Raw genomic sequence first — 16978 nt, forward strand, 5'->3', positions numbered from 1 at the left:
TTATCTAAAAAGTAATAGGATAAAATCTTCTTTTTTTTAAAAAAAAAAAAAAGAAAGAAAGAAAAAGAAAGAATTAAGATATAAATTTAAAGCTTGCATTTATGAAAATTTTAGCAATCTAATTTTGCAACCCTACTTTGTTGGATCTACTGATATGTTAAGAGTTTTTTGAGTATAAATTTGTCACATGACATTATCTTTTAATTGTCAATCTATTATCCATATTAGAAAATACGCCTCATAAAACATTAATTTATTTTTTCTTTTAACATAGTAAGGAAAAAAAGAAAAAAAAAAAAAAAAACTGTATGCTAATAAAATTGAACTTACAACCTTTGGAATTGGAATGTATAATTCTCACTTAACACATGCGAATTAAAAGAAATTATGTGTATGTGAAATATCTTTATTAAGGCAAGACATTGTCCGTGCATTAAAATTTAAAACTACCGTACAATGTCGAAATAGAGTACAAAAGTGTCCAATTAACAAATCATCTCAATAAGTCATTAATGCTAAATGATTCTTGACAATTTTTTCTAGTCTAAATCCTATGTATTAATGTATATTGAATAATGTAATCACAAATTTACGATTTGATACTAACATCACCTACCATATTCAGTACGGAGTATCTATTTAAAGTCATTATTATACTATAAGACGACGCCATATGTACACCGTAATACCGTATAAAGACTTGAAATAAAATCTCGCCTACAAGGCCACGCCTCTTCACTTGGGAAAGAAAACAAAGTTTACAATTTGGGGCATCACGGACCAACCGTCCTCCTTCCTTGGCGGTTCCAAATACAAAACACCGTTAATCACAGCAGCCCATTCCATATCAATAAATACACTCCTCTTTTTCTTTTCTTTTTTCTTTTTTTTTTTCTTTCTCCCTCAACAAAATAATAAGCTGAAATAAGTATATAAAAAAGGCAGCTTCCTAGTTCACACTTCACTATATACAGCCAAACAACTAAAGTTTTAATATTTTTTGATGCAAATTAAAGAAAGAAATCATCTTTATTTTAATTTAGGGATGTTGGGTTTGTGTTTTTTGGTTTTCTGGGTGAGCAGGTGAGCCAATCTTTATTATCATCCCAAAAAAAAAAAAGAAAAAAAATCCCCAAAAAATGCTTGTTAAACAGCTAGCAAAACACAACAATTAAAATGAGTGTGAGTGTTTTTGTTGTGATGAATTGAGTAAGATTCTTGTGACTTTGCCTCTCATTCATTCAATTATATACCCAATATTTAATTTTACAATACCCCTTTCATAAAATATCAAAATCTTTGCTCAAAAATTAGTAATTTTTTTTTTTTTGTTGAATTGGAAGATTGTCTATCTATTTTCTGCAAAATATTTCTGAGGGTTCAATTTTGAGTACTGAAAATGGCTGCAAGTGCTTCAAGATTCATAAAATGTGTGACAGTTGGAGATGGGGCTGTTGGAAAAACTTGTATGTTAATTTGTTACACTAGTAACAAATTCCCTACTGTAAGTTTTCAATTTTCTTATCTGGGTTCTTAAATTTATGAGTTTTTCATTTTTTTTTTTTTCCTTTTTTTTTTTATTGATTTCCTGTTAATTCAGTATGCCTTTTTCTGGGTATAGCAGCTTTTTAAGTTTACCTTTACCTTGGTTTCATAACCTAAAAGTTTCTATCATTGTTAATACTACCTCCTTTGCAATTATGTCAAATCGTTGCAAATAATATGGAACATTGGTAGTATCAGGAAAAAAAAAAAAAAAAAAAAAAAAAAAAATCTTGTCTGTATGAATTTTAGCGCAAGTTAATTATACACCGGATGTACCTAACTTTTCGAATGAGCAAATAAAGCTGAAAAATAGACTTAGGTGTATTGTATAGTGTACATACCTATGTGGCTAAGCAGGGTGTATAGTGGACTCAATTTCAGTCTGTCTTTTAAGAGTACATTTCCTGTTATATTGGCTTCATTGTTTAATTTTCAGTGAATATATTGTTTAATTAGGGATTTATGAGTTAATTTTTGTGTAACCAGGATTACATCCCTACAGTATTTGACAATTTCAGTGCTAATGTGGTTGTGGAAAGTACCACTGTGAATTTAGGCCTCTGGGATACTGCTGGTGAGTCCGTTTATCGTCGATCACTATCTTTCGTGTTTAAATACTGGTTGCAAATGATACAAGTTTCTTCAGATTAATTAACTAGAAATGTAATGTAAGTAATCATATCATGATCAACTTGGTTATACCATTATAAGAACCCCTAGTTTGATGTTTCGTGGTTGAATTGTTTTATAGGACAAGAGGATTACAACAGATTAAGACCTTTGAGCTACAGAGGGGCTGATGTCTTTGTCTTGGCTTTTTCATTGGTCAGTCGTGCGAGCTACGAGAATGTGCAAAAGAAGGTACATTCTCACCAAGTTACTGTAGATTGAAGGCATTATAGATTTATAGTTTTGTTAGTAAAGTGGATATGTAGTTAGACGTTGTGCTGTATTTATTTTCATTGGTTATGTAGATATTAACGCAATTTCTTGATCAGTGGGTCCCGGAACTTCAGCATTATGCTCCTGGAGTACCATTGGTGTTGGTTGGCACCAAATTGGGTAAGACAACTACTTGTATATGTATAATAGTTAATTTCTGATCCATTCTGTTGTATGGTGCCATAAACCTTCGACTCACCGTTAATTTTGTGGTTCGTAGATTGGAACTTTGGTTGTTGTTAGAATACTCTGTAGCGTATAGGCTGGTGTAGCTGTGAGTTAGTGATAGTGGTAGATATCCTTAATACATGCAATGTTCTTAAATTCTAATGCTCATATCTGAAAAGTCTCTTTACATGTTGCAATATGTTACCATGGTTCACTATTTGGTGTACTTTTAAGTTAATCCATGTTTTTGGAACTAAAATTTTTTCACTAGTAATTGCTGGCTCTTTTATGCGTATGTTTGTGTGTGCTCGCGCATAGTTTTTTGGGAGTGTAATTGTTCTTCTTTGCAAAGGGTTTACTCTTTGCCTCTGCAAGTACAACATTTGTTGCTGTTTCTATTATTTTATTTTATTGCCTGCTGATCAGCTTTGCTTTCCCCCCCTTTGGGTGTCAGAGCTCTTATTTTTGCCTGCTGATCGACTTTGCTTTCCGGCTTTTTCCCTCTTTTGGGCGTCAGAACTCTGTTTGATCACACCCAGATTTTCAAGTGTAACCGTGGTATAACTTACTTGGTGCAACCAATTAGAAGTATTAATCAATAAGATTAATTATGCAAAATCAATTTTATGTAGAGTTAATTCCAAAAGTCCCCTATATGTTAAGGTTTGTGAGCGGGTTGCACTTCTGTCTTAGTGCAACTGCTGTATTGGAAGACTTTTGGACCACATACAAGAGGAAGTGATTTAAGCATGAATAGAGTTGTGTCCTGTCAGTCCACTCCATCTTCCTTGCACAAAAATATTCCAATGAATATCAGTTGTGTTTAATCTTCTTCTTCTTCTTTTTTTCCTGGTCTTTGTGACTGAACAATTTCCCGATTGTGCTCCCAGATCTTCGTGGGGACAAGCATTTCTTGGCTGATCATCCTGGAGTGCTTCCAGTTAGCACAACAGAGGTGCAATCTCTTGTCATCTATCAGTATGCAACTCTTACATTGAGTTTTTCGATTTGTATGAATAATGATTTGCATATCCTGTTCATCTAGGGTGAGGAACTCCGTAAACAGATTGGTGCTTTATACTACATCGAGTGCAGCTCCAAGACTCAGCAGGTAACAAAGAATACTTTCACTTGTTCTTTGAGTGATTGTTTTCTAGTTTTTAGTAATTATAACACTGCATGAGTACGTGCATGTGCATTTCTTTCTGTTATTCTTCTATTGAAGACAATATGAGCTGTATATATTTGCATACATAGAGTTTAGAATAGTGACGTGTCATTAGTTCATTACTATCAAGTGATCTCGAACTACATATGTGAAAAAATATCTTGTCAATAGTTGGAGTTTTGATCGCCATGGATGAAAATTCCATCAATACAAGTACTATATGGCAAGTCGGCAACCACAATAACAAATAATTGACAATCGTGGGAACAACCATAGAATTATCTTCAGGACAAATTATCAAGTGGTAATTCATACAAAGTATTTCCCAATCAAAAGTATTCCCACCTACCATGCAACCCCTCAACACATCTTAATCATCACTCGACATCTTTTTTCTCTCATAGAACAAAGTCTCTCTGCCTGTATATGTTCTGCTGGATCTTAATCAATTAGCATAATAGACCATATTTTATGTGGAAAGCCCTAATGTCAGGAACATGAGTTATGAATTACTAACTTGTAGAAAACCCAGGTAAAAGATTCCATGACTCATAAGTTTCATGCTTGTGAAGCTATTTCTCTTGATCAGCTTAACTTCAGGGTTACTAATGGACAAAATTGATGTTGTATGGATAAGCTATTTGAACTGCCACTGTTTTTTCTTTAGACTGAGCACTCTCGTCATGCATTAGACATGATGCATGGCTTATGGTGGTCACCTGGTCAGATCTTCTGTAGTCTGACATTCCCGTTGAGCAAGGCCTCTTCATCAGTGTGACTTTCTGCTTGTGTTGATGTTAACCTTCATCTAATTCTTTGTTCATTGTACATTTTACAGAATGTGAAAGCGGTTTTTGATTCTGCAATCAAAGTAGTCATCAAGCCGCCTCAGAAACAAAAGGAGAAGAAAAAGAAGCCAAGACGAGGGTTTGCAATGTGAGTGCCCCTCTCTCTTGTATTATGTTATTACAACTTTATAGTCCATATATGTACTATGATTGAGTCACGGATTAACTGAATCATAATTCCCACATTCCAGAGTAATTAGTATGTGCTTGTGCATAATATCCTAAACAAAAATTTGCGCATGCATAATCAATCCCGTGTTTACCAAAAGGCATCCTTGCTTGGTAAATTTGGCTGTATTATGTGCTAGCTTTTTTTGGTAAAAGAAGTGCGGCTTTTTTGTATTCTTGTCAATATACTCTGATTCAAATGGCATAAAAAATTAAAAACCCAAGACTTTGATTTAGTAGTGATAAACAAATAGGCAATAGAGCCAATAAAGTTTTTAATCACTATAGTCTATATACAATTATATAGCTTTATGTAGCTTAGGATATATGGGAATATGGAATTGGAAAACATTTAACAAATTAATCCATGTCTGCAGGAATATCTGTGGTCGAAGGAGCTTCATGTGTTTCAAATGAATTTGTTGCTTGACAAGTATGGCTTTCTCACCAGTTGACGCAGATATTCACACGTTCAGCCAACAGGCCATCGCTGACATCTTCACCACTTCTCACGTCCCAGGACTTTTGTCATATGTAGATGCTGTCGATAGTAGTCTAGTCTTGCAACATTTTACTCCCTGTATATGCACTCTGTGATATTTAAATCCTAATCAATTGGTTTTAGATGATCATAGTTGTTATCTCTAGGAAAATCAATACTAATTAGCGCCCCCCCCCCCCCACCCCAACAAAATTAAACAAATGATGTTCAACATCTCCTACCTGTTTTCTAGTGAAAGTTTTGTATTTTACAGTGTTCTTTAAAGATGGTATAATTTCTTAGCTTGTACTCGTTAGTAACTGGAAATTTAATACGAAATATTTGATATTATATGATCACTTCCTTTGCATATACGTTGTTCATCCAGGACTTGTATTAATCTAGGAAAATCGGCCAAAGCAGGTCAAGCCACATGCAACACCAAGTCGACTGCCAGTCCAGGTCCACGGCAAGGTTTGTCTTGTGCCGGTCCTTTGAACCTTATTCTTTCAAGTTTGATAAGAAGGCAAGTTGATATTGTTATTGTCACGAAGCTGTTAATTTGGCTCTTATATGGTTCACTGAACACTATAATTGTAATAAAACATTTTAAGAGCTCTGGATAACAACTTCTATTAATGAACAAATGTATTACAATCAAACTTAAATGTATTGTCTTTACGAATTATAACTTACAATAATTTTCAAGGGATTTGGAAAATGAACAAAACTATATTGTGTTCCTCACTTTCACACACACAAAAGAGCGAATTTATGATATCCGGCGTAGTTGCAAATTGCAATTATATAAACTTTTTGAGTAACATATATATACTACGGATAAAGAAAAAAACAATCTACTTTATCTACGCTACGCTTGCCATTGATTCATAGTCACCAGTAAGCTGTTGTAGTCTTAACGTAACCTACAACCTTACCAAACACAGAGTCTAGAGAGGTGGTTATATATACCTCGGGTGTACCATACACCCATGAGTATTTATTCTCATTTAAATGATTGTTTTTCATTTTATCATCACATAAATAGCAAAAACACACTTTAGGTTGATTGAGTGTACGGTACACCCGGATATATATAATAAACTCCCCCAAGTCTAACACCATACATTTGAAGTCCGGATTGAATATTCACTGATTTGGCTCAAGTGAGTTGCAAACATGAACCATACATTTGAAGCTTGGATTGAATTTTTGTCTGATTTGGCTCAAGTGAGTTGCAAATGATTGTGTAAATGGTCAAAAAAATGCCGATGATGGCAGATTAGGGAAAGATGATTGAATGATCATGGAGGCAATGAATTGTAGAGTGGTGGCTGGTCAAAAGCAGCACCAATGACAGCCCTATTGGCCGGTGTTAACGATTTTTACCATCAGAGAGAAGACAGGGAGAAGGCATGTCGTTATAGAAGACTAGCAGAGTAAGAGAAGTTTGTATCTAGTTCTAATATACCAACTTTCTTTTGTTAAAGAAAGCAAATTTAACGTTTGGTTCACAAAAGATCATGGATATGAGTATATGACCAATTCAAACGAATAAAAGTCGAAAGTACAAGTACCATTAAGACTTTTCCAAAACAATTTTACTCCATTAATACTAATGAATAGATCGGAAATAGTGTACAAAGCAGAGAATTGCCCATACGCCCTGGGTATAATTTACGAATATAAACATATTGACGTTTATTATTCATATTGACCGGCATATTAACACTGTCATACAGTGCATTAATCTTTTGTGGCCAATAATATAACACAATGACTTACTTTAACGTAATAAACTTCTTTCAACACAAGGACCTATATATCAATATTAGAAAAAAATTCTCCTGTCCAATTAGAGAAGGAAACGGCTGACCACCTAAGTAACATCTTGCACCTGTGGCCACTAATATTACAACACCAAAGGGCTCGCAGATACCGAGCAAACATGAACCTATTAACAGTATTACAATCACATACCCAAAATTTTGGCAGGTAAGACAAAGTTTCCTACCAGTCCGGTACGTCTAAATCTCTCACAGGTAAACCCACCCGGAAACACAAAAGAGCTGTATTGCTCACTAAATATATATATATGGAGGTCTTTAAGTCTTTGAGCAGGAGAAGTCAAAAAGCCCTAGCCTACAAGGTGCTGGCATGGTGCAGATATCAACAGGGGGGCCCTTACGCTATGGGTACCTTTCCTTTCAAAAAAAAAAAAAATGAAGGTGCAATTATCAAACTTGCACCTCCATACCATGTGCAGGAAGTTTTCAGATTATAAAACAGCAAACCATAGCACTGGTACTTGACAGGCTTTCCGCAACTGAAATCAACTACTGTCAACAGAGCAGCAGATCTGCCAAAGGATATGTTTCAGTTTTAGAGGGAAAAACAAAACCAAAGCTCAGGGTATGCAGGGCACAACTACACAATCAGTGAGAAACAAATGCAGAAATTGACCAAAAAACACCCACCACAGTGATTTACGATAATTCACTTCACTCTCAGGTGGGTGAGTCTGTAGGTAATACTTATAAAGAAGAGGCACACTATTTATGAAATCCTGTAATACCAATAGTAAGATGGACAGCTATTTTGGAGCAAGAAAAACAAGATATATGTAGTAAAATGAGAGATACTAGGGAAAGAATGGATAAATTAAGAAAAATGCACATACAAACACTTCTGCTTAGAGCAGTAAACAAATTCAACTTCCCTCCGCTGGGAGGTTGAAAAAGAAACGAATGGTATCAAAGCTATTGAAGCTTTGTATAACAGGCATTTTTCTCAATAGTTTCAACTATCTACAGAAGAAAAACTGACCAATAGCCACCTGAGGATAGATTCGCAGACTGAATAGCAGAACCCCAAACCTTTTTTTTCTTCTTTTTTTCAAATAAACTGAATTAGTACAGCAGGAGATGGGAGAGGTCGGAGACTTATGATTGTTATGAACACACCAGTATACTCACTTACCACCCATCCTTTTCATGACAAGAGTTAGATGATGACTTCTTGGTAGTTAGCCTGGGTTCATCTTCTACAAACTGGAACAAACCCCAAAAAAAATTGAAAGAGAAAAAAAATTAGATGAGGCAGGTTCCAGCAAACAACAAACGATCTGTACAATGGAAAAACAATATACATCATGCTCAAAATATCATATAAGATACTTTTCCCTACATCAAACAAATTATACTTGTCCACATACAAGCAGTCCATTAACTAAAAAATAATCCTTTTGTGCGAATACCAGAAACTGTATCATGGCAATTATGCAAACATCACTACTTCACAAGGGGAAAAAATGTATATAATGAACAAAATGGGTAAAAGAAAGTTAGCCAGAAGATAACTTATTACACTGATCAAGCTCAAAAAATTGAACATAAAATCAGAAGGGAGACTTACATAGCTAAACCAACATCCGTTTTTCAAGGGTCACTATACAAGGGGTCACTATATGGTAACATCATGTGATTCTATCGCCATGACGGTTGCTTGAAGTTAAGCTTATCTATATTCCATCCTCCCTCAGGTTCCTTCCTTTTCATATGGCCGCCTCCCATGCTATACATCCTAGCTTGCTCGTCTGCAAGGGATTGAGAACTGATGGTGGAGACCTGCCTTGATACAATTGGCAGTGACTCATCTCTCCCTTCAACGTCCAAAACTCCTGGGCCAGAATTAAGATCTAGACCTTGTTTTCCCCATATATGATTGCCCCCAATAACAGAGTTATTACCGGTGTCTGGAATAGGCCGAGAAACAACATATGCATGAGGATACTGAAAGGACACTGCTGCTGCATTTCCAACCAATTGAGAAGGGATAGCAGAAATCCGCCCACCAGCAGTTGGGTCCATATATCCAGAAGACCCACCAGCTAAGGCAGACGTAGGCAACGGAAAACTGGTCCCAAGCGGCAAGACTGGATATTGAAAAGGGGCAGGGTGGAAAGGCAAAGCAGGAGATGACGATAAAACTGATCCATTATAGGCATCGGGATTAAATGATAAAGCTGTGGTAGGACCGCCGACAACACGCTGAGGACCTCCACCAATCCCAACAAGTGAAAAAGCTTCTCTATCAGGTAAAGCTGATGGCGTCATACTTACTGAGTAGCTGGTTCCAGGAGGATACCAAGAAAAGCAGTTCCCTGTATCAGAGCTATTAATTCTGGGTGCAAAAGGTGACTGGAGAGGAATGTACCCACTATTAAGTTGACGCGATGGAATTGGCTCAACAGGTAATTCCTCAGCCGCTGGCCCATCATTCAAATCAAAGTCCCTCTTACCACTTCCTCCACCATTAGAATAAACATTGGAAGTTGATGCTTTTACATGCTGAGTTGAGACTTCAAATCTCTGAGTGTTGCTAGTCATGTGCCGTCCCACATGGGTCATGTCTGAAGTCTCATCAACTTTATTAAGATCCAGATCAAGACCTCCAGAGCTACGCAAAGATGCAGTAGTCATAAGCTCACATACAGGATTATTTCTAACATAGAACTCCTGTCCACCACTTTCATCGGCCACATTAAGGTCAATATCCAAAGGAATCCGAGCTGGTCTGGGAGCTGGAGAATCAGGAAGAAGGGATTTTCTGGGCTCAGCTGGACGAAATGCACTAGTTGCTGCTGAACCTTTCCATCCAAGTTCCCGTTTATTCCACAACAAGTCATCAGGAGGAACAAAGGGTCCCTTAGCAGCTGCAGCAACAGTAATTGAAGCTGGTAGACCACATGATGCAGAGCAAACAGGGATTTGCAAGGGACTGACTGAACAAACAATATCTGGGCAAGGACCAGAACCCAAATTAACAGGCTCACCATTCCTACCTTCATCAACATTAAAGCCTTTGTTCAAATCAAATCCAAGCTTTGTATCCACATCTGGACCTCGTGAAGCAGGTGGCAAGGAAACATTATCTGTGGCGGATACACTTCTTTCTTTCCTCTCTTCATCCATTTTAGTCACTTTAGCTCTTTCTGCATTAGAATGTAATTCTGCTTCCGATAAAGCAATTGCAGTACAGCTTACTTGTGCACCTGAAATGTCACACTGCTGTGCAGTAGCATCTTTGTTTTCTGAATTTTGATCCTTGCAGCTTCTGCCCAGATCTACATCAGCACCACACAATTCATGTTCACCTTCTTTCTCGGGTACAGAAGAATCACTCTCTTTGTCTAGAATCCTTTTCCCTGACTGACTGGCAAGACCACAGACAGCAACACCCTCAGCCTTTTCAGATTTAACGTCATTTGACACCATCACTGGCTTCTCATTGGTAATTGCTGAATCCACTTTTACTGCTACAGCATGTGATTTTTGTTCCAATACAATGTTGCTTCGAAGCCCTTGACTGACCTGCTTTTTGTCATCATCATTAGGAGGGCATAATGCAGCATCTTTGTGAGCTTTTTTCTCAAACTCGACATTCAAAGATGAACCCTTAACCTTATCCTTAACTTCCAGGCCAACACCATGTCCCTGACTAGCAACTGGTTGCTCATTCTGACTCTCTTCTTTGGCAGCTACAATTTTACCGTTCATAGTTTCGGCACCAAGCTCACCCATACTCCTTCCAGTTGTGGATGCAACAGACGCAGGTGGAGAAACTGTTGCACCTTTTGGACAACTTTTCACGTCAGCCTTCTCATCAACATCTGCTGAAGGGGCTGGTGCTGTTTCAGCAGGCCTAATACGGATACGCTCCTTCAGAGAGACGTCGTTAACTTTGTCTTCAGTAGCTGAGCAGCTACTTACACCCTCTCTTCTGTTGGGTGTACGCACATTACTGTTATCCTTGACACCTGTCTTGGATTCAAGAGCTTGTTCAGCACCTTCATTACTGACTGCACAAGTAGCTAATAGAGAGGCAGAAATAGTAACCCCAACTTCATCAGTTTTTTTGTCAGATTTTGAACAAGCTTCCACGTTGTTTAGCATGTCCTTGCCAGATATTCTCGACCGGTCACCTGAATCCTCGTGATGGACTGATGAATCACCTGGAGAGACATTCTGTTTCTGAGTTTCAGCAACAGCAGCAGCACTGGGGCGGTTTTTGTCCCCTATCGAAGCATACACATCACCGTTAGGCTTTGATCTATTACTGTAGTCCTTGCATGATTCATCAGCCAAAGAAGTGCTCCTCTGAGGAGATTGTGCAGGTGATACCCCACCTGACTTTGAAATTTCCCCTGCAGCAACACTAGCAAGCAGATTCATGCCATCATCTCCAACAGAAATGGGTGTGTTATCTTCAGAGCACTTGGCACAGCTTTCAATTAAAGCATTGATAGAACTTAACGAAGAATCAAGTGACTTTCTTGTTTTGATCTCACTTTTGATTGATGACATTACTTTCGCAACATCAGTTGGTTTTCCAGCTTCGTCAGTAATTGGACGTCCAGAATCTGGACCCGTAGCTGGAGATCCATCCCCTTCCTCACCCCCAGTCATCCCATCTTTAAGATCATTGCTTTGCCAAGACTCAGTGTTCACATCTGATGGGGCATTATTTCGAAAACCATCAGATTTTTCTTTTGAACTGTGATCCAACTGTCCATGCTTCTCAGGAAGCACAGGAGATGAAGCTCTACTATTAGTGGATGTAGGATCCTCAACAGATCCTCCATTACTTTGTGCAGGACTGCGGCCTCGATTGCTGATTTTAACAATTAGCTTATGGTTGGTGCTGTCAGAAACGAGAGCATCCATGGCCTTTTCACATGTAACTGGCTGCTGCGGTAACTTTTCTGATACAGAGACCCTCGTCACAGACGAGTTTCTGCTAGATCCACCATCCTTCTGGACGGCAGAAACAGCCAGACCCTGCAACCCATTAGCAGATTTTCGGTGCCTGGAAGCACTTCCTGAACTCTTATTCAAACTAGTTGATCCCGAATTGGAGCTCCTTGAATCTTCTTTAACAGAAGGCCCAGTGTTTTTGGCATGGTCACTCGAACACTGGCTGTTGGTATGAGACTGGCTAGAACCACTGCTTTTCTCATCTCTTGCTGCTGACTGAGGAAGTTCAGAGCTGCCACTAACAAAAGACGTTCTGAGATGTCCATCCCTCAGGCTAGCACTTGTAGATGCAGGCGATGAGGCTAATTTCACAGCTCCTGGAGATGCTGATGCAGATGGTGATTTAGCAATAGCATCTCCCTGAACCAGCTTAACTGGAGCAGATTTTGATGAAGAGAGTTGTGATATAGAATTCTTCATGGTCGCATCTGAGGAGCCACTGGGATGCCGATTCCCAACCTGAGAAGCTTCATTACGTGTTCTAGCTGGCCAAGAAACAGCATGACTGGTACCAGACTTTGAATCATTAATGTTCATCTCAGCCTCCACGCGTTTTTTCCATGTATCCACTAGACTCCGTGCCTTCTTCTGAATTTCTGAATTTCTATGAGACCGCAGATGATTCACAGACTTGCCAATGTTACACATCTGCAATGCATTAAGATTTACTGGGAGTCTATCCAACGCTCGAAGTAAAACCAAAATTAAGTCCTCAACCGATCTATCCTGATCTCTGGGGCTACTGGAATCACCAATTTTACCCTTGTGGGCCTCCTGGAGCCATTCATCCAAGACTCGCAAGCCTCTAAGTTGCACAAACTGGTGTAGGCAATCATCCTTGTCTGTTGTAGCTATCACACCCGCCAGCAAGGACCGACAACTTAAATCCATTTTCTTTTCAGATTTGTCAGGCTGCATAAGATGAACTAATCTCTCGACCCCTTCAGAATTTACAAGCCCCCTTTCTCGGTTATTTTATCAATTTCAAACTTCAACATGCCTTCTGTTCTCGGTAAACTGAAATCTACATCATCTGCTTTTGAGGAGCGCTCACGCTTCACAGGCTCTGAGGATTGATCACTTCTCTCCCTTTTCTTTCCCTTAGATTGAGAAGGGTAAACAGTACTACTATTCTGCACACTATCAGGACTGTGTTTTAACTGGGATGTTGACATCGGACTATTCACTGGTTTTGGAGAGCGACCACCTTGTTGTTGAACCGTTGTATGCATTTCTAATTGAGTTTTACGTATTAGTTGATCTACTTCTTCTTGCCGACCCTGAAAAATAAAGAAATAAATTAATTAATTAATGAGCTACGGAAAGAAAGGAAACAGACACATCAAGGGGCAAAATTTCAGCAATTTAGCAGCCAAAAAATTACATTGACACGTACATCAATATAATCCTGATCTGTCAACCACCACAAACGCTTGTTTGCAGTGTCGTAAACTCGTCGGCACACAAATGAAGATATCCCTGAAGGAAGTTCAACTCCTCTTGGCAAGAATGCGACTTTACACGGATGTAATAGGGATGCAGCAGGAGTCTCATCCCTATGAAACGAGTAAAAAACTTCGTTAGGCGCAGCTTCTGGTGCAAGGCCTTTCAGAAGCTTGACATCTGCAGGTCGATAAAGCCAATTTACACCAAGCTGCAAGTTATTCTCTTTGTCAGACCCTAATGAACGAATAATTCCTATGAAAGGTGGGGAGTCTTGTTGTGGTTTAAAAAGAGCACAATCACCAACGTTTATCTTGCGAACATCCTGCAAACATTAGAAGCTATTGTTATACAATGAAATAGATTACACTACATATTATGAAAGTAACAAGAACTCTGAAGGGAAAAAAAAAAGTAAAGTTGGCAAGGACAATGGCTTAATAACAGTGTCAAAAATAAGGATTCCAGAATGACATAAGATCAAACACAGCATAAGATTCGTCACTGAAGGAAGAAGAATTCAGCCAATATATTTACCTCAAAGATAAACAATTAATACAACACCATCTCTTCAAAAAGAAAAAGGCCACATTACTGCTTCCAATGAGTATGAGATGCAACAGTTAAAACTAAATAAAATAGAATAAGGGAAGGCAATGCAGCATTTACATTAAGAGGACGGATGGGCTCAAACAAGAGGGAAAAAAACGATATAAGTATATGCCTTAGATACTCTTCCTTACATCATCCAAACTATGCATTGGACAACCCCTTCAAAGGTAGTGGCTACGGTCTCCTTTAAAATGTCCAAATCCTTGCAAAACTTCGACCTCACAGCACACCCATCAATGCAACACAATCCCTCCTGGTTCAAGAGTCACAAGCTTTTAGCACAACATTGCAACAATCTTCTTCCCCAATTACTATTTGCCTGGGATAGTAAGGAACAAGCCTTCTAAAACTTAGCCCAATGAGAGCAACAACTAGATATTTGTAATCATGCATACTATCATTACGTTTCTCTTACCTCCAAAAACACTCTCAACAAACCAAAGTAAATTGCTAAAATAAATTGGAAACTTCACAATGAAGACTAGTAAGATGAAAGCACTGGCTGCTCTATTGGAAAGCACAAAATCGGTACAAAGTGTGCTAACAAGATGACAGAACTAATAGCTAGTATAGGCAGCAGAAAATATGAAAGAAAATACAGCTAATGTGGATATCCTACTCTTCCTTTTTTTGCTCATACAGCTGAGATACCTCACAAAAGTAGTCTGTAATGAGGTAAATAAGTCGTGGCTACACTATCCTGAACAACCCAATTGGCCATCTTATCCTGATGTTAGCACCTACTTCTAGATTCAATACTTAACAAGATATTTGTTATAGAATAAATAAGTACTAAAATTACAGGCCAGGCCAAACGGGGCAATAATCTTAATGTCCAGCATTCACAATAGATTTATATTTTCTCAGAAAGGAATCTAATATGGTCGGAAACAATTCCATTCTTTCAATTGGACCAGACCATTGTATTTCACCTTAGATACAAAGAAAATCTAAGACTTACAAGAGCTTTTTCTCAGCCAAATGAAATGAAGAACCTATAGAAACAAACTTACAATATTGAAAATAACATGTTTTACAGAACGTGCTGTAATTTCCCCAATGAAGCCAATGAAACTCAATCCATGAGAATAGAAAATAATTTGATGTACATCAAGAATTAAACTTTTGCTCAAGTAATAGAGGAAGGAAAAAGTGGACTATAAATTCTTTCGCCTTCTTGTCCCAAATTTCCAAATTAGTGTGTCAGAGGGAGAGGGGAACAAGCTCCCCCTTTCTTACCCAAACATGACATCAGTGAAAGCAATAGAGGGTCCTACATTGAACAGGAAACAGGAGAGATATGAATAGCCTAAGCTGCCTAACACAATGCTCAGCATAAGCTGAATGAAAATAAAGCTTCAGCTGATGATCCAGTGAAAACACAACCAAAGATACCTCCTTTCTTCTCAAAATAACATCTACAAACTCATTTCAAAATGCACATTGTTTTGTTACATTCCAGGCACAACATATCAATTGACTTAATCCTTGTTCTTCAACCATTTTCCGCCTAATACAACCAACACCCTAACAATTTCAACAAATTGCACCTACATTTCATGAACTCGTTTTCGAAGCACTTGCTACCCAGCAAGGCGGCAACCACAACTTACTAGCACTTCGAAATCAACAACAAGCATTTTACCAATTCAATATTTCAATCCATTCTCCCAACATATCTACCCTTCAGAATGGTTGCGACATATATCAATACCCCCACCCGGTATCAACCACAATCTTTTATCAATCCAATCCAACCCCTCCTTATCCTATCGATCTCTAAGCGCTCTAACAACAAAAACATCACCATCATTCAATAACACGAAACCCCGGATCGCCGTATCACGAAAACACATCAAGCTACGAACAAACGAAACCGAAAAGCCCTGAAAACAATCATCGAACAAAAAACCAATCACACAATCAATTAAAAAAAAGGGTTTTGGCATACCTTGACAAAGGAACTGGTTGAAGACGAACCACCAACAACAACCGCACCAGAATCATCAACAGCAGCAGCTACACCACCGGTTGATGTTAAAACTGGCCGCATGTGCCGAATCCTTTTCCTACTCCCGCCGCCGGCCTCCCACCCAAGCATATCCTAGCATTTTCCCCAATTTTCCCTTCTTCGATCAACATCAATTCAAACCCTAATTCCTAAAAACAAATTCGATACCCACAAATTTCTCGATACCACCTCCAGATTCCAAAACTCGATCTTATCTTTTCCCCAAATAAATCAACCCTAACCTCCTCCTTCTCCTTCTCCTTCTCCTTCTCCCCTAAATTAATCGCCGAACTAGGGTTTGATACTTGGAAATTTATAATATTATATAAAAATAGCAAAAACCCTAATTAATCGATCCGATTGAAGCTGAAAATCTCCAGATCCAAAAACTAGAGAGAGATACAGATAAGATGAGAGAGAAATAGAGAGAAAAATCCGAAAGTAGAGAGAGAAAATCGATGGGAGAGAATATCGCCGATCTATCCAGAAATTGAGGAGAGAGAAAATCAAATTCGAGGAGAGAGAAAAAAAAAATTAAAACCCAGTTTTTTCGAGGTAATTATAAATATAAATAAAAATATAAAATAAATAAATAATAAATAATAAAATAAAAATTAAAAGGTGGAGAAAAAAGAAATGAAGTGGTGAAAGCGGACCCGCCAGGCGGCAAAAGGAAAGGCGTAAACTTGGTCGGGCAGTTCGGTCAGTTTTTTTTTTACGGGCAGTGCTAATCTCACCGGGGGTTGCACGTAACTTCCTCCGTCACAGACAACACAG

At 38.2% G+C, this 16978-nt stretch overlaps 1 protein-coding gene and 1 pseudogene across 1 annotated transcript; one reads left to right on the top strand and one right to left on the bottom strand.

Moving 5' to 3' along the window:
* Nucleotides 1–727: 727 nt before the first annotated feature.
* On the top strand, nt 728–5690 carry LOC110700440 (rac-like GTP-binding protein 3). Its single transcript, XM_021877980.1, has 8 exons — nt 728–1504; nt 2032–2119; nt 2297–2406; nt 2544–2607; nt 3546–3610; nt 3701–3766; nt 4662–4759; nt 5217–5690. Exons 1-8 carry the CDS (start codon nt 1400–1402, stop codon nt 5254–5256), a joined length of 636 nt encoding a protein of 211 aa, XP_021733672.1. The 5' UTR covers nt 728–1399; the 3' UTR covers nt 5257–5690.
* A 2782-nt stretch (nt 5691–8472) lies between these two features.
* On the bottom strand, nt 8473–16735 carry LOC110700441 (annotated as a pseudogene).
* Between the last annotated feature and the right edge of the window lie 243 nt (nt 16736–16978).

The sequence above is a fragment of the Chenopodium quinoa genome, unplaced genomic scaffold (genome assembly GCF_001683475.1).
Source record: "Chenopodium quinoa cultivar QQ74 unplaced genomic scaffold, ASM168347v1, whole genome shotgun sequence".
In the NCBI taxonomy this organism is placed as follows: Eukaryota; Viridiplantae; Streptophyta; class Magnoliopsida; order Caryophyllales; family Amaranthaceae; genus Chenopodium; species Chenopodium quinoa.